Genomic DNA, 22,441 nt, shown 5'->3' on the forward strand with positions numbered 1-22,441 from the left:
ATTGTCATAATGTCATAAAATATTTTTTTAGTTTAAACAAATTTTTGTTGGGTTTCAAACAAAAACGTTATAAACTAATAAGACTTTTTGAACTATGTTTATTGGTTTGTCATAAAATAACACTTTTTTTGTTTGCAGCACAACAAGAATTTGTTTAAACTAAAAAAATATTTTACGACATTATGACAATACGACATAATAGCAGACCGTTTGAATCCCTCAGATATGTTTGAACCTTTAAGTTATTTTATTGCTTTTTGACAAGGTTGGCTACCGATTAAAAACGTAAAAAAGTAACGATAATGCAATGCTAATTTGGACTATTTCGGGGTAACGTTAATTTGGCATATACCACCATATGGGTTTTATTATTGAGCTGTATAGCAAAAGTTTGCAATCTAAACTCAATCTCGAGTTTTTACCAATTAGCCAGTAAATTTGTAGTAATTTTAACTTCATTTGAGTCAATTTCGTAACTATATGCTTTTTCCAAGTATTTAACTTCAGTTTGTTGAGGTATTATATGATTATTTATTTGGATTGGAGGGCACGATTCTCTACGCAATGTGAATGTAAGATGTATACATTTTTGCTCGTTTACTTTTATTCTCCACTAGCTGACCCGGTGCGCTTCGCCACCCCAATTAGAAGAAAGAAATAGTACTATCAAGTCTCACTTTGTGAATCTAATTGTAAATGTCTAATTTCATATTTCTGGGTCCATTATTATAGAAAATGCAAAATCTGTTCCTAATTTTAAATTTTTAGGTTTATTATTTAAAATATTCAAAAAGTACCATTGCAATAAGGAAATAGTACCATCGATTATCACTTTTAAATTCGCATTCACTAAACCATAACCCGTCAAGTTTGAATTTTAGATTTGTATATCATTTCCTATATTATCAACTAATTTTGTTTCTATAGTACTTAATATTTAATAAATTATCACAAAACCGAAACCGATCGGTTTTTAATTTTTTAAAACCGAAACCGTGGTTTTGAAATTCTTCGATTTTTTGGAAACTCTAGGTCCATTATTATAGGAAATTAAAAAAAGTACCATTAGAATATATAAAAAGTACCAAAAATCCCCCACTTGTGGTTTCCCACTCACTCGGGTCCATATAAGCTTAATTTCATGGCTTTAGGTTCATTGGTGAAGAAATTACAAAAAGTACCATTCGAATAAAGAAAAAGTACCAAAAAGTCTCCCCCTAGAATTCTCACTCACTTAGGACCATGTATGCTTAATTTCATGTTTTTAAGTCCATTGCTATAGAAAATTAAAAAAAGTACCATTAGAATAAACAAAAAGTACCAAAAAGTCTCCCCCTAGAATTCTCACTCACTTAGGACCATATATGCTGAATTTCATGTCTCTAAGTCCATTGTTATAGAAAATTCAAAAAGTACCATTAGAATATAGAAAAAGTACCAGAAAGCACACACTTGTAGTTTCCCACTCACTCGGTTCCATATAAGCTTTATTTCATGTTTCTAGGTTCATTGGTGAAGAAATTACAAAAAGTACCAATCGAATAAAGAAAAAGTACCAAAAAGTCTCCCCCTAGAATTCTCACTTACTTAGGACCATATATGCTTAATTTCATGTTTCTAAGTTCATTGTTATAGAAAATTCAAAAAAAAGTACCATTAGAATAAACAAAAAGTACCAAAAAGTCTCCCCCTAGAATTCTCACTCACCTAGGACCATATATGCTTAATTTCATGTTTCTAAGTCCATAGTTATAGAAAATTCAAAAAAGTACCATTAGAATATAGAAAAAGTACCAAAAAACCCACACTTGTGGTTTCCCACTCACTCGGTTTATATATAAGCTTTATTTCATGTTTCTAGGTTCATTGGTGAAGAAATAACAAAAAGTACCATTCCAATAAAGAAAAAGTACCAAAAAGTCTCCCCCTAGAATTCTCACTCACTTAGGACCATATATGTTTAATTTCATGTTTCTAAGTCCATTGTTATAGAAATTTCAAAAAAGTACCATTAGAAGAACAAAAAAGTAACTATAGTTCAGTTCACACATTTTGGTACCTAAATATTATCCCCTATTCCTAACACTAACTTCACTCAGATACATATCAGGCTGATATTATCAGCTAACTTTAATGTCGATAACTGAAATAATTTAAAATGTTAAAAAAGCAACATTAAGAGAAAAGTACCAATTTCCCTTTTCAAGTTTGAAATTTAAAAATATTCCATTTTGCCAAAATTGTTTATGCTATGGACATGTCTCAAAATATTAAAATCTGTGTTAATGTGCCCAAGAATAAATATGTTTTAAAAAAAGTACCAAACTGTTTACCCGGATTTGGCCCAATATACACCTTGGTACTCGAGTTCCAAATAACCCCCTGTTAGGTAATTTTTGTATGAATCCAGGAACCAACGTTAAAAAAATTATCAAAATTGGCTTAATAATTTCAAATATAATGTATTTTCCCGATTTTATCCCCTTTTGGGTACCTTTTTTATCCCCATTGAGGTGGTACAATTTTATTCAAATAAATTTCTGTAACGTGGTGGGAGCTCATAATAAAATATTCGTATGTCTATGTCAAATTATAGAAAAACATATCTTATGAAAATTGGTACTAATTTCCAAAAAGTACAAAACTTATATTTTTTATTTTTTGATATGTAAACATAGGGTGCCAAAAAAGTACCAAAATACAGTTTTTACCCGTTTTCTCCCCTAAAAGATTCGAATTTCGAAAAAGTACGAAACACTTGTCAGCTTATTTTTTGAATGGAGTAACATGCAATTTTAAGTTTTTTTGTATCTTTATTAGTTTTTAAGATATAAGGTTACCGAATTTATCCGTTTTTACCCTTTTTTTACCCCCTAAACGTTCGAATTTCCAAAAATCCCTTCTTCTTGGATCGTTTTGGGGAGGGAGGAACCCACAGTTAAAATTTCATGATTCTAGCTTCAGTCGTTTGGGCTGTGCGATAATGAATCAGTCAGTCAGTGAGTCAGTACGTTACTCTTTTATATATATAGATAACCGAAATCGATCGGTTTTCAATTTCTTAAACCAAAACCGCGGCTTTGAATTTTGTCGATTTTTTAGAAACTCCCCTCTAGGCCAAATATTGTCAACTTCCCAAAGAAAGAAGTCTCGGCAACAGTAGAACTGTTATAACAACTAAAAAATTCAAACTTAGAACTACAACATCTAAGAAATATTCATATAGAATGATGAGATCAGTTTCTATAGGGATCACAAGAATAGTGCGAAATTATTCATTAGAGACTGAATACTGTAGTTCCACGGATTATGGGTTATGGTTTAGTATGCTAATAGAAAACAGACATTTAAACGGTATTTTTAATATCTCAATCTGGAACGTCAAGCCTGAAATTAATATATCATTCCGGGAATATCCCATCCAAAGGGTTAATTATTTTATATCTCTCTTTGACACAGTTTCACCCTACTATAATCATGTTGAAAGAAAAAATGCAAAAAAGCTTACAATTTAAATTTTTTTAATTAATTTCTTTTCAAAATTCTTTTGTTTAACAATAATTTTTTCCAAAATTTACAATTTTTTTCAACAAATTAAGGCAGAAAATTATTTGTGCAAAATAAAATATTTGTATATATACTAACAAAACTAACAATAATCGTAATCCAACATTCAAACTTACAACAGTCTTATTATAAATGTATTTATCATATACAAAGACCAATACTTATGGAGAGTGTTAGAGGGAACGCCAGTAACGCAATGTCATTTACCCGCCGCCAATGTTGCCAACAGGGAATCATCGACATGAGAGGAATTCGAATTTGTAGATTTAGTGGCAGCGTTAAGATATCCTAGAGATGATGAGGCAGATGATGTTGACGATGATGAAGATTTTGACTTAGTCAATGTAGCTGCTGAAGAAGAGGAGGTTGATGTGGCTGTCGATGAGCTGGAAGTTTTGAGGATGTGCAAGGAAACGGATGACTGGTTGTGCTGTTGTTCATATGGATGTTGTAGGGGAGGAGTTGTTAATTTGATGTCTTTAGACTTGTTAAACGAGGCAGGATGTTGTTGTGCTGTTGAAGAGGATGATGTTGTTGACGAGCTGGACATTGTTGATGATGATGATGCTGACGATGTTGTTGCAGAAGAGGAACTGTGGGTGGTAGAAGTATTGGTGTTAGGATTAGGATTATTGTTACGTTGTGATAGTTTGGGTATTTGAAATTTTGAATTTAATCCCTTCATAAAACCCTCCATGCTGGCCGCCATTATGGGCGAAGCATATTGCAAGATCTTCATCATATCGGCATGATGATCCAAACGTGTAGCTGGCTGAGACGTTGAAGCCGTTGACGAGGAGTTATGTGATGACGGCAATGCCGGTGATGTTGAAGCACTGTGGGACTTTTTCGATGATCTGCGTGAATCGGAAAATGAATTTGTACTATGACTTTTGGAAAGACCATAACCCGTAGATGAAGAGTTGGTACTAGAACCTAATTTTGTACTTAAACTACCTGCTGAATTCGATTTTTGAAACATGTGCTTAGTGGATGATGATGATGAAGAGGAGGATGATTTCGAAGACGAGGAAGCAGATGATGTTGATTTCTTGGAAGCTGGTCCACTATTTACACCCGGTTTAAGGCCTGTATGTAGCTTTTTATTATAAAACGAAGACCCCGACGAAGAGGACCCCGATCCTTGTGTAGCCATATGAGATGACTTTGATGAGCTCGACGATTTCGATGACGACTTATGGGAGGTCTTGTTTATGGTTAATTTTAAACCTTCTTGTGATGATTTAACCATATACTCACTACTACTACTGCTGCTGCCACCACTAGTGTTAAGAGTATCATTTGCCGCCAAAGATGAGGACGATGATAATTTCATTAACTCATTGCTGCCAAGTGGCTGCTGCGTTGTTGGATGCTGTCTGTGTCTGTCCTGTTGCTCCAGCGACTGCCGTTGCGGTGACCGTGTTGAGGCTGTTGATACTGTTGCTGTAGTTGGTGTCGACGTCATCAAACTAACCTGACAAATTTGATAGACATGATTTTCATCATCAAGATCAGGTTGTTTTAATTATTTTTTGTTTTTTGTTTTGTTTATAATAAAAAAGAGAAAAGAAAAAAATATTTTGCATTGATGACAAAGACACTTGGCTGTTGATACAAAACAAAAAACTTAAACCTTGTTTAAAAAATACGATTAATTTACACAGCGTTTTTTATGTTCTAAAAGAAGAAGTAATCTAAAGATTTTCTTTCATAGTTTATAAATATTTCGTTGTGTTTATTTCTCATAATTTAGAAACTGTTTAAAAAACTCAAAAATATGTTAAGCAAGCAAATTTATTTTAATTTAAATTAAATTAAAACAATATTTTTTAAAGGTTAGTAAAGTTTTTTTAACAAAAAATAAAGGCATACACATATTAAAGAAAATCAAAAAATTATACCACCTTTAACCTTTTTTTTATAATATCTATGTATTAAAACAAAATGAAAGAAAGCAAACATGGTTTTTGAGGATTTGCTATGTATTATATTATTACTGTATCCATACAATTACAGTTTATTTGTTTTCAATTTTCAATTATACATCATATTTGGTTAATTTTGAGGTTATGTTAAAATGTAATTGCTGTATTAATTTCTCTACATTAATTTGGTTATAAAATTGTGCATAAATAATAATTATCATATAGAAAACAATATTTTAAATAAATAAAATGTAAAATCAATAATTTTGTAAAAAATATTTTCAATATATTGTATGTATGCACTTATGTATGTATGCATTTTACTATTTTAACCACATTTTTGAGGTTAGGTTGCAGAAGTTTAAAAAATAATTTCAATTAAATTTATAGCTGGCATACGGTTAATGGAAATTAGTTGACGTTATTTATAATAAAACTAAAGATAAGTGGAATATATATGTATTTGAAATAAAATACTGCGGTTATTGCAATAAATAAAAACCTAGAACTTTTATCGAACATAAGCGTTGTCTATTTATCAGAGGATTTACATAAATTCTAAAAAATAACTTTGTACAAATAGTTGAATTTGTTGTATGTTGCATTATTATATATAATGATACACATTGGTTTAGAAACTTTTTATTTTGGTAATAATTCAGTTGTTCGGCCACTATTGGAGATATCTTAATTGCATTTTACATAGTTAGAAAAAAAGAAAATTTTAAAAACAAAATCGCCAAAAAATTTAGTTCTTAACCGAATGTTAAGAAATCTCTACAAAAGTAAATTTTTTTTTGAAACAAAAACAAACTGCGAATCATTTTGCTTGTATGCAGATACACCCAAAGTATCTGGTGGGAATCGAACCCGCAACCCTCAGATTGATAGTCCAGCGCACTATCGTCTAGTCTATCAACTTATGCCCAGCATGTGGTCAGGGTCCCCATGATACCCTCAGCATATTCAACTGTCTAGGTTTATGGACCCACCCAGTAGAAGTAGCATAATTTTTTGGACTTGATCTTGCAGAACCTCCAGATTAAATATTGTAAAATTGTTCACGCTGCTACAATAACAACGACGAAGACACAGGTTTAAAGGCAAATATGGCTTTCATATGAACTTTTTTTCCACGCGAAACCCAATGCGGAAATTATCAAGCAGCACGGCAGTTTCAAAACTCCATTTTAAAATTTTTAAAAATTTTGTTAAATAAATTTTAGAATTTTTTGATCATCACATGGGGATTTATTGACAACATAGTAGGGTATAAAAATTTAAAAAAGTATGTAATTTGCGATTTTCGAGAAAAACTAAATGTTGGCCTTATTTTGGCGAATAAGCCCAATTTCCTTACTGTTATTAATTTTAAGTAAAATCTGTTCAGAATATTATAGTCCAGGTAATTTTAGGTATAGTCTGAAAGTTTTCCTAAAATCGGAAAACGTTAACCCTTAAATCGTGAAGGTCAAAGGTTAAATTTTTCATTTTTCAAAATTAGGAATGGAAAGAATGCGAAATGTTATATATTTTTGGCCCGATTTTGATGAAACTTAAGAAAAATATAACATGAAGTCTAGTATTTACAATAACAGCACAAAAATTAAAATTAACCCTTAATAACCAAAAGTGCTCTAAAGGGTTAATTTCCATTTTTGTGCTGTTATTGTAAATACTAGACTTCATGTTATATTTTTCTTAAGTTTAAAATTTTGGCTTTAAAAGGACACTCTAATGGCTATAGAAACAATACTATATTTATATTCAAGCAACACTTCCATTTCGGATAGAGATAAGAAATTACAATTTAAATTTGCGTTACAAATGCCTCAAGTTAACATAATCAATTTGACGAGCGGGAAGACTATTATCTAAGAACGAGTTTTGAACTCTCATTATGTAACTAAAGACCACAAAAATATGCGAGTGAAAGGCAATTATTTTTGATAAATTAATTGTGTTACTTTCTTTGGAAAGGGGATAGATTGGAGAAGGAAAAGTGATAAAAGAAGGAGAAGAGCTTTTATTTGTCAATTGTCCCGTAACCTATTAGCACGAGTGGATTAAAGGCAAATAAGGTCTCTATATGGACCTCAATCTACTGGAAACCCAATCGATTTCGTATAGGGGAAGGCAATTAAATAAATCTGCATGAAAATGCCTCAAGCGTCAAGGTTACCAAAAAATAACAATAATAAAAAAAAAGTTTTTTTGTTTTTTTGTGTTTTCAATTTATTAATTTTCGGGCTAAATTTACTACAGAGGGGATATATTATTCTATATTGATAAAAAAATCTTTGATTTTGAGTTTAAAAATCTTTGAGTTTGGAAAAACTGCTATTTACTATTTGCTGCTATAAATACCCGTAATTTCATCAAATATCTATTAGTGCTCAGTTACTTATGGAGTAAAAATATTTGGTAATTTTTACACGTAGTTATTGATTTGAAATTAATGTCAAAATTAGGTAACATTATCTACTGAGTATTTTACACCGTAGATATCAACTTGTTTAAATTACGGGCATAAGTACGTCATATTTGCAACCAGGACCGACGTTGTTTCAATGGATTATGTGAAAATTTATATGGCTTCATATAAAAAGATTATCTGTTTATTGACTCTTCTGGGCCATAGGAAAATAAGCTACGTTCTTTAGAAGTTAAGAATCAATATACAAGAAAACTTTTCTCTTGGATATACTGTTTCTAACTCAATTTTCTGATTGTCTCCCCTAAACGTAAAGGTATGGTACACAACAAATTGGTGATTCTATTAACGTTACAGTCTCCATCTGTGAGGAGAGACTGAAGTGAGCTCTTAGTAGCTTTGACTTATTTTAATTTGACATCATACTGGCGGATCATGAACATTGTGTATTCATAGTTTAGCATTGGCTTATTCGAATATATACGGTCTGTCTTAAAATTTCTCTTATTTCGGGATCATGGACCAGGCTTATTAGGGTCTATCATCCCAAAGGGTAAAACCTGTTTACAAATAAAGTCGAAGGAATATAGCCTCAGCCTTCAACAATGTTAATTCACAGTCGATTACATCGCCTCTATAAGGAATTGGTGTTGTTAACCACTCAATCACTGCTTTCATAGAAAGACTTTATACCCCTAGGTTCATGTCCTATATTATGAAAACTGTTGCAGTTACAAAACTTTTGGGTATCTGGTAAACATTTGGATACTATATCGCAAATAACAGAATCGGCTGTACAATTACTCTGAGGACCCAGTGCGAAACTTATTTTATATGATAGAGCAAAGTATATTGGAGATATTATTTTATACGGCCAGGATTACCAAGATAAGCCTATATAAGTATACGGAGCACTTTTCTGGAGGAGTGTTATTGAACATTCGCTATTGATATACAAGTTCATAAATGACCCAGTTAAACTGTGAAATGAGAACTAAAATCTTTGAAAAAGATCCGTTCTACATTAACTGTTCATAAATGGTTAAATTTTCTCAAAAAATCAGCTTTTTAGAAAAACAAATTAGCTTTCTTAACAAAACATAAACGCTTTTGATGAATTATATCTAAACAATTTCTTTTATATCTGAACTTTAATAAAGTTCCCTATTTTCTTTTAAAATAAAAAATTAATTTTGCAAATTATTAAAATGATAAAAAAAAAATTTATGCGCAGGAATGATTTAGTGGGTGTAATTGTTACATTTTAATTTTTATTGTAAATATAGTATATGTATATTGTATATTTTGTTAAATAACATGCATTAAATTCTTAAGTAGAAAAAATAAAATAAATACATTTTAAACAAAAACTTGCACATTAACTAAGAAAGTAAACAAATTAAATAAAAACATAAATATTGGTTAAACAAACTACTTAAAAAGCTTTTACACTTAAAACCAACTAAGTATTTAATACAAATTTAAAAATATTATGATTGATTGATTGACTGATTTGAATGTTATTGAGATAAAACAAAATTAAAACGAATGCAAGCCAAACCAACATAGAAAAAACAAAAAAAAAAAGATAGACTAATTAAACTGTAACATGACTTACCGCAGCGGCTACACCTTTACGCATGGCTGAGTTAAGATCCATAGATGTGTTGGGGTTATTAGTAGCGCCAAAACCAGCCGCCGCAGCAGCCGTCATATGATTAAGACTGGTAACGGAAGACTTCAATTGTTGCATGGAGGTAACACCCATGCTTGATTTAACAGCGGCCGCTGCAGCAGCTGCCGCAGAACTAACCGCTGCCGAATTGAGAGCGGAGGATTTGTCTTTATTTTTGAGGGCAGCCATAGCAGCAGCTGCGGCAGCCGCAACGGTACTAGCCGTGGCTGAGGAGGACGAACCCGATTGTAGTGAGCGTACTAGAGCAGCGGTATTAAGTACAGACGAATTTGAGGAAGAGTTCGAAGATGAAGAAGATTTATCACCTTTGGGACTAGCAGCAGTGGCACTTTTTAACGTGGACATGCTGGGCTTACCAGAGGAGCCATGTTTGGGAGAGTGGGTACCAAAGGGCGATTTGGGACTATTGGAGGCTGTATTATGTTTGGGACTACTGTAAACAGGTGAATGCTTGGGACTGGGACGAGCCGACAACGATGAACCTGCTACTGATGAGGCCAACAAACCGCCCGAAGAACCCTTGGGTGATGAGGAGGGTGAAGAGAATTTACGAGCCACTGCCGTGGCAGCTTCACTTGAACCAGCAGGTGAATTTTGTCGTGAAAACACTTTTTCCGGAGGGCCCATGGGCGAATCATCCCTACGTTTCTTGCGTTTCTTATCCTTTTGATTATCGCCCCCATCTAGTGAACGTTTATTAGAAGACGAGGAAGACAAACCAGATGAGGATATTGCAGAAGCCATACTAGAAGATGATTTCTTGTCTTTATTGCCCAAAGCTGAAGGTGAAGAACCCGCATTAATGGGTGTTATTGTTATAGTAGTGGGTGTCACATTTGTATTGGTTCCTGTATTGTTGACACCCGTATTGTTATTGTTTGTTCCGGTTAAAGGTATGATTTCTATGCCACATGTACGCTTAACATCCAAAGATGAAGCGGCATTGGTGGTGTTGTTAGAGGAGTTGGAGTGGATATTGTTAGAGTTGGTGGCATCATTAATGGGTGTTATGCTAACAGAGTTTTTCAGATTTGGTGTTTTATCTTTCCAAATATTTTTATACTTATCAGCGATTTCATGATCAGCGGCAATCTTTTGTTCAAATGTTTTTTGTGGTGGTTGTTGCTGTTGTTGTAGTTGTGTATGAAGTTGTTGTTGTTGTTGCGTTAGTGTTTGGCCCAAAGAGTTAACTTCTAAATTAGATTGCATTAAGGATGCAGCAACATGCTCGGTAGCTGTTGCAGCTAAAGTTTGACTCTTTGGGCTCTCATGAAAATCCTCCTGCTTCAATTCACCACCTTTGTACTTTAAAAAACCTGCTGTAGCGGCCTGCATCTGCGACCTTTGCTGTTGTCCTGCTGTCTCCATTTTCATAGTACCGCCAGCCATCTTCATATTACTACTCATACCTCCACCTCCTGGATCATTTGATCCGCCTGATATATTAAAATTTCCATAAGAACCATGAGAAGTAGTCGGTATATTACCAGACATATTGCCACCGGCTCCAGATCCACCGACATTTGTAGCACCACCTCCTCCTCCGCCACCTATGCCGCCAGCATTTGTAGATCCCCCACCAAGGCTGCGTTGGAACATTTTCATTCGTTCTTGATCCCAAAATCTCATGAGAGCTCTTATTGTCACCGGTATGGAGAGACATTTTTGTACAATGCTTGTTAATTTAATGGAGAGTAAATCATAATTGTTACAAATGCTGTAGATGGTACATTGTGGCACTCCAGTGCGTAAATCAAACTCTACCGTGGCCATTGACTCCTCGTAGGGGTGCTGAAGAGCCACTGAGATTTGTTGAAATGAAATGGCATTAACTTCGAGTATGGTGGTCGAATCTATGTCTGTTCGAGAAAAGAGAAAATAGAGTACGTTATAATTGAAGTGGTTTGATGGAAAAAAAATTTATTATATTGATATTATCAAGTTTAATGGGTATTTTTCATTTTAAGGTTTTAACAAGTTCGGGAATGAAATATCAGTATCTACCACATAAAGGTGTCACGAGACAGAAAATAAGAGAAAAAAAACACTTGCACTCATTTGTATTATCTGGAATGGTTGCCTTTTTCGAGTCATTTTAATTATTTCGAGCCAATTTTGTGGAACGTACTTGTGTGAAGAATTTTTAATTTTTTTCGTTTGTTTAAGTATGTACATGGGATTGGCTCAAGATTTTCAGCATCATCTGCTTTTGAATACCAAAAGGTGGCATACTCTACTATTAAAACTTCAAAATGTTTTTTTATTGAAAATGAATAGAGAACTTTAATTTTACGAAGCAATTTTATAAAAAATTACTTGTCCGTCGCCAAATTCAAAACTTACTACTAAACATAAACATTCCTAAAAAAACAAGTAAGAGAACTATATTCGGCTGTGTCGAACCTTCTATACCCTTCACCAAATTATACTTAAAAATATTTTTATTTAAACAAAATTAAAATTTTTTTTTCCAAATTTTTTTACTTAAAATTTTTAAAAAAATATTTTTTTCCAAATTGTTTTTTATTTTTTTTAAAAAGTTTTTCCATTTTTTTTTATCGTTGAAAAAAAATTTTGGTATAAAAAAATCGGGTTAAAAAATATTTTTCCCGATTTTGACCCATTATAGGTCCAACTTACTATAGCCTCATATACATCGTTGCAATGGACTTTGAAGTATCTATCATTAGATATCCATATTGTCTATATTAATGTCTTAGTAATCCAGATATAGATAAAAAATAGAGTAAAAATCGAGGTTGTCCCGGTTTTTTCCTTATAAATCAGCTCAGTCGATTTTAAATAGTAACCGAGCCGGAAAAATTCCCGATATATTTATTTATTCATTTATTGATGTATGAATCATGTATGTACGTTATTTGGGGCTACCGAAAGTTGATTTCAACATACAGACGGACAGACTGACATGGCTATATCGACTTCGATATCTATAACGATCCAGAATGTATATACTTTGTGGGGTTGCAAATGTAAAATGTAGAAATTATAAACGGAATGACAAAATTATACTATATACCCTTGCCACTCATGGCGAAGGTTATAAATATAAAAGAAATATGTAAATAAATTAACTCACCATTGCCCATTTTAGATTGAGGACGAACACAACTTGACAAAAGTGTATAAAATAAGGCCATCTTTTTAAGAAAATCCAAAATTTTTGGCACTTGTGAAGGTTCCGTAAATGGTACAGAATGGATTAAAGTAGACTATAAAGAAAAGAAACCAGAAAAATTAAAAATAAATTTGAGGTAAAGCTAAATAAAAAACACTATGTGTAAGTAACTCACTTTTAACAATTTATTTTCCGTGAAAAAATAGCAGTGTGTTTGATCGGGCAGACAAACGAACAAACCTTTCTGGGATGATTTCATTTGTTGATCCGAAGCAGTTTGTATGATTAGACTCATAATGTTCGCCACAACAGGCGATTTATGTTGTGACTCCAGAGAGGAAGAAGGCAGAGGATTTGTTTCGCTGTTGGCGGCCGCGCATAAACCCATAGAACGTAAAGTGTTAAAGCACACCGGCAAAGGTCTGTTGAGTCGCAACACAAATGTGGCGGGCAATAGCATGGAATTCATTTGATTTAGTGGAGCAAAGACGGGCATATCGACGCCCGTTTGAGGATCTTTGGCCACTGTGACTGTGGGTGAAATTTGCAGTTTATTGGCTGAAGATGCTTCCAAGTTCACCGTTACACTAAAACCAATTTGTTTGTTCTTAAAAGTCTCCAAATTCAAAGACTGTAAAGTTTTACTTTCGAGAGATATCAAATCGTAGGGAGAAACAAAATACACCAGACGCATGGGATGACCTCCTCTTCTTTTTAAAACCACACCTACTATAGATTCTTGTAGGACTTGTTGAGTGTCTTTTGTAAAATTTTGCATTTGGAAAATATTATACAAATCTGTTTCCATGGCCTGCATGGCATCATAAGCCTTAATTTTCACCTTGGATTCTGCGTTCAATTGATAGATTGAAGAAAATCCCTCAAGTTGAGCCGTAAAATCGGCAAAGTCTCCACGATTAAGGCAATCTACCAACTCACTGCAAGACTGCTGATCAGCCTTAGATTCATGATGCACTTTAACATCTGTTAAGGAGCCACTTGAATCCAAAAGAATTTCCAGAAAGAACATGTCTGTCGATATGAACAGGGCTTTAGTGTCGTCCGAAAACTTTAGACTCAATTGACGCGAAAGACTTTCAAGTCTCTCGACTAGACCCTGCCTAGAAGTGACTTTAATACAGTGCTGCATATTGTCCAAACATTTTTGTAGGTTAGATTTCTCCACCGCATCTAAGGGATAACGTTTTTCTAACATGCCCATGCGCATACCTTTCGAAAGTTCTTGAAACGTTTTGTGTTGTGAGGAATGGGAACGTATACGTTCCATTAACAATTCCCTCTGCCATTGCTTGTTCTTTTCAGCCGTAATCGATAAGTTGCCCAACAAAGAGGAGGTGGAGGCTCCTAAAATTTTTTATAATTATTAAAATACCTAAAAAAATTTGGAACTCCATAGCAAATATTACCTGGAATAGGAGCTATAACGGGTTTGACATTCAAAGCTGCCATAATATTGATATTGTTTTTAAATTTTTTTAGAATTGTAATAAAAAATACTTGTCTTTAACGCCACAGACACCTCAAGCAAGCAAATCGTGGCGTCAGTATTTTTCTCTATTCAGTAGGTAAGTTGTTGTTTTTGTGCAATTTATTGTAATTTCTTTTTTATTTATGTTTGCTATTAAACGTTATAAATTTTTCTTTTATTTTTAACATAATTATATTAATTTTCTTCTCAAATTTTGTACATTTTCACAAATTTTTCAAAAATAAAAATACTTGCTAAAAATTCGCTTGCAACAAATAAAAAAAGAAATGCACTTGATGCTGGAACAGTTGTACATTTTGGTAGCTGAATGTTAAAACACAGTGTTGCTGATTATGGCAGTGCGTATATACAGTGGTTGATAAAATAATTGATAGAAAATTTGTGCAAATTTTTAATAAGTCAAAATACAAAAAATAAAATTATAAAATTTTTATTTTTCTAGAATTTCAATTTATAAATTTATTGGAAAAATTGATTATAAATAAGGGGTAAAACATTTCAAATTAAGAATACAATACTGAGTATTAAATATTTGTCAAATATGTATATATTTCATCGTTTAAAGTTAAACGTATACATATTCGCTTCGTTCTCTTAATTATTTTGAATCTGTCCCATACGAGTTCTTATAGGTTTACGAACTTTAGAATATCGACGAGTTTTACATTCAATATATTTTATTGGTTTTTGATATAATTCTTGGATAAATGACTTGTTGTCATTAATCGCTTTTTATCTACCTCCAAGAAGAAGAAGAAGATTATTTGATACGTTTGTTAAATATGACACTAACTTTGCACTTAACGGTACTTTGACTCGTGCCTCCAAAAAAAAATTCAAATCCGATATGGAATTTGGCACTTCTTTCTAGTGTATTAAAATAGTTAACATATAATTTTAAATCATAGTCATTTTTGGGAATTTATTAAACTACTCTAGTCTTGAGGTAGTTTTACATACCTGAAATTTGTTTGAAAGTACGAAATTTTTTAATAATTTTTTAAACTGCTGAGATTTTGTTGTCTTTCATTCTTATTTTATGTAGAAAAAGTTTCCATTGTTTTGCTAATGCTTAATAAGAAGTTTATAAAAAGATGATGTATGTATGTATATATAGTAGATTTGAATTTATCATAGAATTATATACATTTTTTTGGTAAGAAATCGTCATGTTTTTGAAAACTGATTATAGTTTTCATGGTAAAAATGATGATTCAAAATTTAAATGATTCAAGAATATAATATTTTTTTAAAAATTAGTTTACAATTTTGTAGGTGTAGCAACGAACTTTTTTGTCTGAGTGTGGCCAACCAACCAACTCTGTAAAAAATCACCAAAAAGTCGTTCGTTTGGCATTGCTATTTAAAAAAAAAAAAAAAAGAACAAGTATTTATTTATTATAGTTTTTAATATTATATTTAGCATATAATTATAAAAAATTTGCAATTAATAAAAAGAAACCAAACAAATTTCTTTTTAAAATTTAATAAAACATACTAGTTTTGATAAGTTGGTAACGCTATTATAGCTTCGGGCGTTTTTACACTACTAATTGATACTTAAATGCAAAGTAAATTAATAAAGTAGACTCAGTAGAACAGCTGACTATTTTTTTTCCTTTGGTCTGAACTGTCAATTCACTTGTGGTTGTTGTGGCGAAAAATACAACAAGCCCAAAAGCAAAAACAACAACAGGCAACTTTGACAGCTCAGACCTTAAACCAAAAACAAAATTGCTTGTGGTTTTTGTAAATGTTGTAGTACTGTCGCTACTTTATTAATTTACTTTGCTTAAATGCAGGTTTCAAGACAAATTCATTAAAGGTGCTGGCCATTGTACAAAAACAACCAAATGTCAAAAAACAGAAATGAAAAATTAAAAAATATGTATTAAAACTTAAAATAGGGCGAATAATTTAATAGCTATGGTCTAACTTATTTATGTAAAAAGAAATATTTTGTTAAGATGCATATAATATGTAGTTAATGGAATATAAAAATAAGTTTTGACAGGTGCTAACACCAAAAATATGAAAAAAGTTATCAGCTGTTTGACTGAATCCATCTTATATGAATTCATATAGGCACGTTTATACAACTGTGGGCATTAATTAACCACGTGTACTAACGCTAGTTAATTTGTCTTTACTATACTGTTCTTCAATTGGACTAGACGTGTATTTTTTACTTCGGTTAAAAACAACAGAAATTTATAAATAATAATGGTGAGTTTATAATAAAAATATTCATAAAATACTTTAAATTAATTTGTATATTAAATTGATGAAAAAATTCATACCCAAAACTGAATAACGTTGAGGATTTATTTGAACATGCATCACCAACTGAATTGAATATAACAAATTCATTTCCACATTACATTTTATTTTTGCAAAATACGAATGAAAATCTAATAATTTTATTTCTCTTTTAGATTACTCCACAAACTATGGATCTGTATATAACAAACATTAATGTCGAAAATGGTAAGTTTCCAAGTACACAAGATGTTCTTTCTTTTTTTCTTTAATGATGACAATTTTCATACCCAAAACTGAATTTCGTTGAGGAATTATTTTTACATGCATCACCAACTGATCCACACATTTCATAAAATTTAATCGATTTTTATTTAACATCAAATTAACCTCAAATTTTCTTTTGGTTATTTTTTAGGATGACATCCGGAGCAGTATGAATGAAAACATTCTTTGAAATGAAGGTTTAATTAACTAAAGGCTATCGTTTTGTTACGATACTGCTGAATGGCGGAATCAAAGACCGCTATGAAAGATGGATTTTTGAAATAACCTCACTTTTGGTTAAAAGTCACCAACGATGTTCTATACCATAGATATTTCGTCATAACTCACATGAAAGGGCCGTGAGAATTTATTGGCAAATAAAGTTATACTAATAAAATATATGTATAAAATATTTAATGTAAAATAAAATACAAATTCAGCTTGGCCGATGGTCGGCTAAGAAAACAAATTTTAAAACTTTTTATTTACCGAGGTACAGACGTAGTATTTATATTCGAATTCTATAATTGGAACAAAAAGTCGAATTCGACTTTCGATTTTTTAAAAATGTTTGAGTAGTCGACTTTTGCTATTTATGAAAAGTCTACTTTCAACCTATTTTACTAAGAAATATGTATGTATATGGTTGCTAGATTTATTGATTAGAAAAAAGAAAAAAATCGACTTTTTTGGGATAACGTAATCTATTATTTTTTCCGTCCGAGAAATCAATTGTTAGAATAATCGAACTATCGACTTATAGAACCCTAATTTATAGCAGTTAATTTGAATTTATGATTTGAACTAAGGTTCCATATTAATGGACTATTAATTTGAACTATTAAGTCCCATTAACCCGAAGTCTGGTTATGTGTTTACTAATAGTTATACTGTCGGTTAAAATTATTTTGGTTTGAAAACTGTAAGTATAACTATTTGTTAACACATAATCAGACTTCGTGTTAATGGGGGTAAGATAAATAAAACTAAGTTACGAATAGAAATGTTAAGGTTCTATAATTTAAATCAGGGGTGCCCACAAGTTCCTTATGGAAGAGTAAACACCAATACATTTAAAGAAAAACTACTTTTTATTCAATATTTGTTGTTGTTAAAACCAATTCATACAAATAAAAAAGAAAAAAAACTCACTTTCAACACACACATTTTTAAAATATCATACGATAAACAAAAACAAAATCTACATGGATGATCGCAATCGTCAATGTTTACCAGCAAAGCATACGAAAGTGTTGTTGCCTTTAACACGTGTGTATTCTGTGAAGAACGACAAAATAAATAATAAGACAAAGTTGTTTGTGTATTTTGTATTGCTAGTGCTGAGTGCTCTAGTGAGTATACAAAACACACAGCCTATAGCTAAGAGCAATTACAAAAACAAAAGAGTACCAAGAGTATAGGGCTTGGGCATGACTGATTTAAATAGTTAAAATCATGATACAATAATTGTAGAAGGTAGAATCACTAGGGAGAGTTTTCAATATTTAGCCCTATAACGTCAAACTTTGTTTTTGATTTTTTTCATATTTTTTTATATTTTCATTTGTTTGACGTTACAAGAATTGTATAATTGAGAATTTATTTTCTACTGGGTGTACCTTATGTTGTTGTATCATGGTTAAAATTATAATTATGTACTTGGAAAGGATTTTTCTTGATTCAGTAAAACAAGTTCATATAATTTATTAGTTTTAAAAACCATTCCGAATTTTCATTGTTTAAAACCCGTATAAAAATGATTAAGCCAGTTTTGATAAAATTTTAAAACAATGGTTGCTGCAGTCATACAAAAATTAACTAATAGGGCGCTTCCAATAGCACCCTGTATGGTATTTATACCAAAAATAAATGTTTAGTATAAAAACATAAATATCTTAAATCGTTAATAACTTCGTAAATACTGCGATTTTAGGTAAAATAAACTAAATCTGTGATCTCTCATATTTTACACCAAAAATCGTTTATTAGTATAAAAAACTCAAATATCTTAAATCGTTAATAACTTTGTATTTATTTATATCAATTCTAAAAGAAATCAACTCAATCTGTGGTCACTTATATTTCATATTTTGAAATATAATATTTTAGTATAAAACAAGTAAGAGAGCTATATTCGGCTGTGCAGAATCTTATATACCCTTCAACAAATTATACTTCAAAATAAAAATTTAAAATTTTTTAGGTAAACAAAATTTATTTTTTTGCAGTTTTTTAATTTTTAGGGAAAAAAAATTTTTGAATTGTTATTTTTAAATTTTAAAAATTATTTTTTTTTGAATTTAAATTTTTTTTTGTTTTTTTCAATTTTTTTTTTAATATTTAGCGAAATAAAACTTTTGGTGAAAAAAAAATCGGGTTAAAAAATATTTTTCCGATTTTGACCGATTATTATGGTTTTACATACGTCATTGCAAAGGTCTTTGAAATATCTATCATTAGATATCCATATTGTCTATATTAATGACTTAGTAATCCAGATATAGGTCAAAAATCGAGGTTGTCCTGGTTTTTTCTCATATCTCAGCCATTTCTGGACCGATTTTGCTGATTTTAAATAGCAAACTTCTCGAAAGCATGTCTGAAAGTATTATTGAAGTTTTGGGTCCGGAAGATATCTGGGGTCTTCAGAAAATTGATTTCAACAGACAGACATGTCTTAATCGACTCCGCTATCTATAAGGATCCAGAATATATATACTTTATACGGTCGGAAATGAAAAATGTAGAAATTACAAACGGAATGACAAACTTATATACCCTTCTCTCGAAGGGGAAGGGTATAAAAACTCAAATATCTTGTAGACAAACAGTATGGTACTTTTTTAAAATATGAACACAGATTTGAATCGTTTGATACATACATATGGGGAATTTCATGTCAAGTGAACCAACTTTTGAAATCGATGTCTTCCGATCGGGATGAAATTTGCACCAAGGTTAGCTCTATTGGATAGTAACTCAGACACAATTTTGCAACAACATCGGTCGAGAACTCTCTGAGTTATAGGGGGTAAAATTTTGACAATTTGGTCAAACAGGGGTTTTTTCTTATCCATGTAACTTATTACCTATTGTTCTTAGCAAAATGTGTCCCAAATAGTATAGATAGCTATTTCTTCGATCTTTCGAAAAAAAATATTTAAAAAAAAAATAAAAAATTTTTAATATTTTTTTTCCGAAATCAAAAACTTTTTTGACTTTTTTTTAAAATTTTTTCTCTTTTTTTTTTTTTTTTTCTTAAAATAAAGTTTAGATATTTTCCTTGAACACCTACTTGGTCGCTTAGTGGGATGCGAGTGGGATATCTATCAAAATAAATATTTTGTAACTCAAAACATAAAATTTTTGACTTTTTTTGCAAAATCAAAAACTTTGTTGACTTTTTTTTTTTCAAAATGGACCCTTTTTTAATCTTTTTTTTTAGGTCAAACAAAAGCTTAGATATTATCCTTGAAGACCCTTTTGGTCGCTTAGTGGGATGCGAGTGGGATATCTATCAAAATAAATATTTTTTAACTCAAGACTTACAATTTTTGACTTTTTTTTTTGCAAATACGATTTTTTTTCCAAATGGGCCCTTTTTTTAAAATTTTTTTTGTAGTCAAAAGAAAGCTTAGGTCCATTCCTTTAAGATATTTTTAGTCCCTTAGTGGGATGCGAGTGGGATATCTATCAAAATAAATATTTTGTATCGCAAGACATACAATTTTTTAATTTTTTTTTGCAAAATCAAAATTTTTTTCCAATATGGGCCCTTTTTTAATTTTTTTTTTTGCTCAAAAGAAAGCCTAGGTCCATTCCTTTAAGATATTTTTAGTCCCTTAGTGGGATGCGAGTGGGATATCTATCAAAATAAATATTTTGTAACAATTTTTTAATTTTTTTTTGCAAAATCGAAATTTTTTTCCAATATGGGACTTTTTTTTTAAATTTTTTTTTGATTTTTTGGCAAAATCAAAAACTTTTTTGACTTTTTTTTAAAATGGGCCCTTTTTGTAATTTTTTTTTTTTTGCTATAAAGAAAGCTTAGGCCTATTCCTTTAAGATGGTGTTGATCGCTTAGTGGGATGCGAGTGGGATATATATCAAAATAAATGTTTTGTAACTCAAGACATACAATTTATGTGTTAAAACATTTATTTTGATAGATATCCCACTCGCATCCCACTAAGGGACTAAAAATATCTTAAAGGAATGGACCTAGGCTTTCTTTTGAGCAAAAAAAAAAATTAAAAAAGGGCCCATATTGGAAAAAAATTTTGATTTTGCAAAAAAAAATTAAAAAATTGTATGTCTTGCGTTACAAAATATTTATTTTGATAGATATCCCACTCGCATCCCACTAAGGGACTAAAAATATCTTAAAGGAATGGACCTAAGCTTTCTTTTGACTACAAAAAAATTTTTAAAAAAAGGGCCCATTTGGAAAAAAAAATCGTATTTGCAAAAAAAAAAAGTCAAAAATTGTAAGTCTTGAGTTAAAAAATATTTATTTTGATAGATATCCCACTCGCATCCCACTAAGCGACCAAAAGGGTCTTCAAGGATAATATCTAAGCTTTTGTTTGGCCTAAAAAAAAGATTAAAAAAGGGTCCATTTTGAAAAAAAAAGTCAACAAAGTTTTTGATTTTGCAAAAAAAGTCAAAAATTTTATGTTTTGAGTTACAAAATATTTATTTTGATAGATATCCCACTCGCATCCCACTAAGCGACCAAGTAGGTGTTCAAGGAAAATATCTAAACTTTATTTTAAGAAAAAAAAAAAAAAAAAAAAAAAGAGAACAAATTTAAAAAAAAAGTCAAAAAAGTTTTTGATTTCGGAAAAAAAATATTAAAAATTTTTTATTTTTTTTTTTAAATATTTTTTTTCGAAAGATCGAAGAAATAGCTATCTATACTATTTGGGACACATTTTGCTAAGAACAATAGGTAATAAGTTACATGGATAAGAAAAAACCCCTGTTTGACCAAATTGTCAAAATTTTACCCCCTATAACTCAGAGAGTTCTCGACCGATGTTGTTGAAAAATTGTGTCTGAGTTACTATCCAATAGAGCTAACCTTGGTGCAAATTTCATCCCGATCGGAAGACATCGATTTCAAAAGTTGGTTCACTTGACATGAAATGCCCCATATGTATCTGTTCGTTCTTCTTTCATGTAAAAAAGCCTTAACCCGCATTTTTTTGAAATTGAATTTTTTTTAGTGATTCCAATACATCTCACACCTCGTGATTTTAGGAGAAATTGGAAAAAAAAATAATTTCGTCTGCTCATTAGGCATTATTTTTAGCTGAACTAGAACTATCCTTAATGGTGAGGGAGGTATCGGTGAAATTTTGCTCACTAAGAATCAGAGTAGACTGTATTATCTCCAGATCACTGTGGCTCAGATTGAATACTACAGGTAAAGACTGATACTGAATCTTTACAATAGTAGTGTTAGAGTGCTCATAGGTGTGATCATTGCTCACATTTTCGCCTTCATTCCGTAATGTTTTTCAGGTGTTCTCTTCTAGGGAATATCAAACTTCATTATTTCTTGACTAACTGAACTAACCCCCACTTATTAAATCAGTTTATTTCAGCTTATGTTTTAATTTAAATCTACTCTTTATTTTTA

At 31.2% G+C, this 22,441-nt stretch overlaps 1 protein-coding gene, 1 long non-coding RNA gene and 2 other non-coding genes across 4 annotated transcripts; 3 read left to right on the forward strand and 1 right to left on the reverse strand.

Moving 5' to 3' along the window:
• Window positions 1-3,504: 3,504 nt before the first annotated feature.
• MED1 (Mediator complex subunit 1) lies at window positions 3,505-14,606 on the reverse strand. Its single transcript, XM_065506592.1, has 5 exons — window positions 14,189-14,606; window positions 12,937-14,126; window positions 12,723-12,855; window positions 9,548-11,484; window positions 3,505-5,044 (listed from the first exon to the last, which is right to left on the reverse strand). Exons 1-5 carry the CDS (start codon window positions 14,229-14,231, stop codon window positions 3,767-3,769), a joined length of 4,581 nt encoding a protein of 1,526 aa, XP_065362664.1. The 5' UTR covers window positions 14,232-14,606; the 3' UTR covers window positions 3,505-3,766.
• Window positions 14,607-16,425: 1,819 nt separating this feature from the next.
• Window positions 16,426-17,266, forward strand: LOC135955954 (uncharacterized). The gene is made up of 3 exons (XR_010576317.1): window positions 16,426-16,497; window positions 16,707-16,758; window positions 16,949-17,266. It is a non-coding gene; the product is annotated as an uncharacterized LOC135955954 (long non-coding RNA).
• On the forward strand, window positions 16,544-16,630 carry LOC135956111 (small nucleolar RNA Me18S-Um1356). The gene has a single exon (XR_010576351.1). It is a non-coding gene; the product is annotated as a small nucleolar RNA Me18S-Um1356 (small nucleolar RNA).
• On the forward strand, window positions 16,793-16,879 carry LOC135956112 (small nucleolar RNA Me18S-Um1356). The gene has a single exon (XR_010576352.1). It is a non-coding gene; the product is annotated as a small nucleolar RNA Me18S-Um1356 (small nucleolar RNA).
• Window positions 17,267-22,441: the final 5,175 nt, after the last annotated feature.

This window comes from Calliphora vicina, chromosome 3 (assembly GCF_958450345.1).
Source record: "Calliphora vicina chromosome 3, idCalVici1.1, whole genome shotgun sequence".
In the NCBI taxonomy this organism is placed as follows: Eukaryota; Metazoa; Arthropoda; class Insecta; order Diptera; family Calliphoridae; genus Calliphora; species Calliphora vicina.

What these genes read in the sequence shown, in the direction of transcription:
- MED1 (XM_065506592.1), bottom strand. Translation starts at nt 14,231, where the DNA reads ATGGCAGCTTTGAATGTCAAACCCGTTATAGCTCCTATTCCAG. An exon ending in CGGAAAATAAATTGTTAAAA is followed by an intron (nt 12,856 to 12,936) that starts GTGAGTTACTTA and finishes TTTTCTTTATAG; the next exon opens with TCTACTTTAATCCATTCTGT. An exon ending in TCAATCTAAAATGGGCAATG is followed by an intron (nt 11,485 to 12,722) that starts GTGAGTTAATTT and finishes TTTCTCGAACAG; the next exon opens with ACATAGATTCGACCACCATA.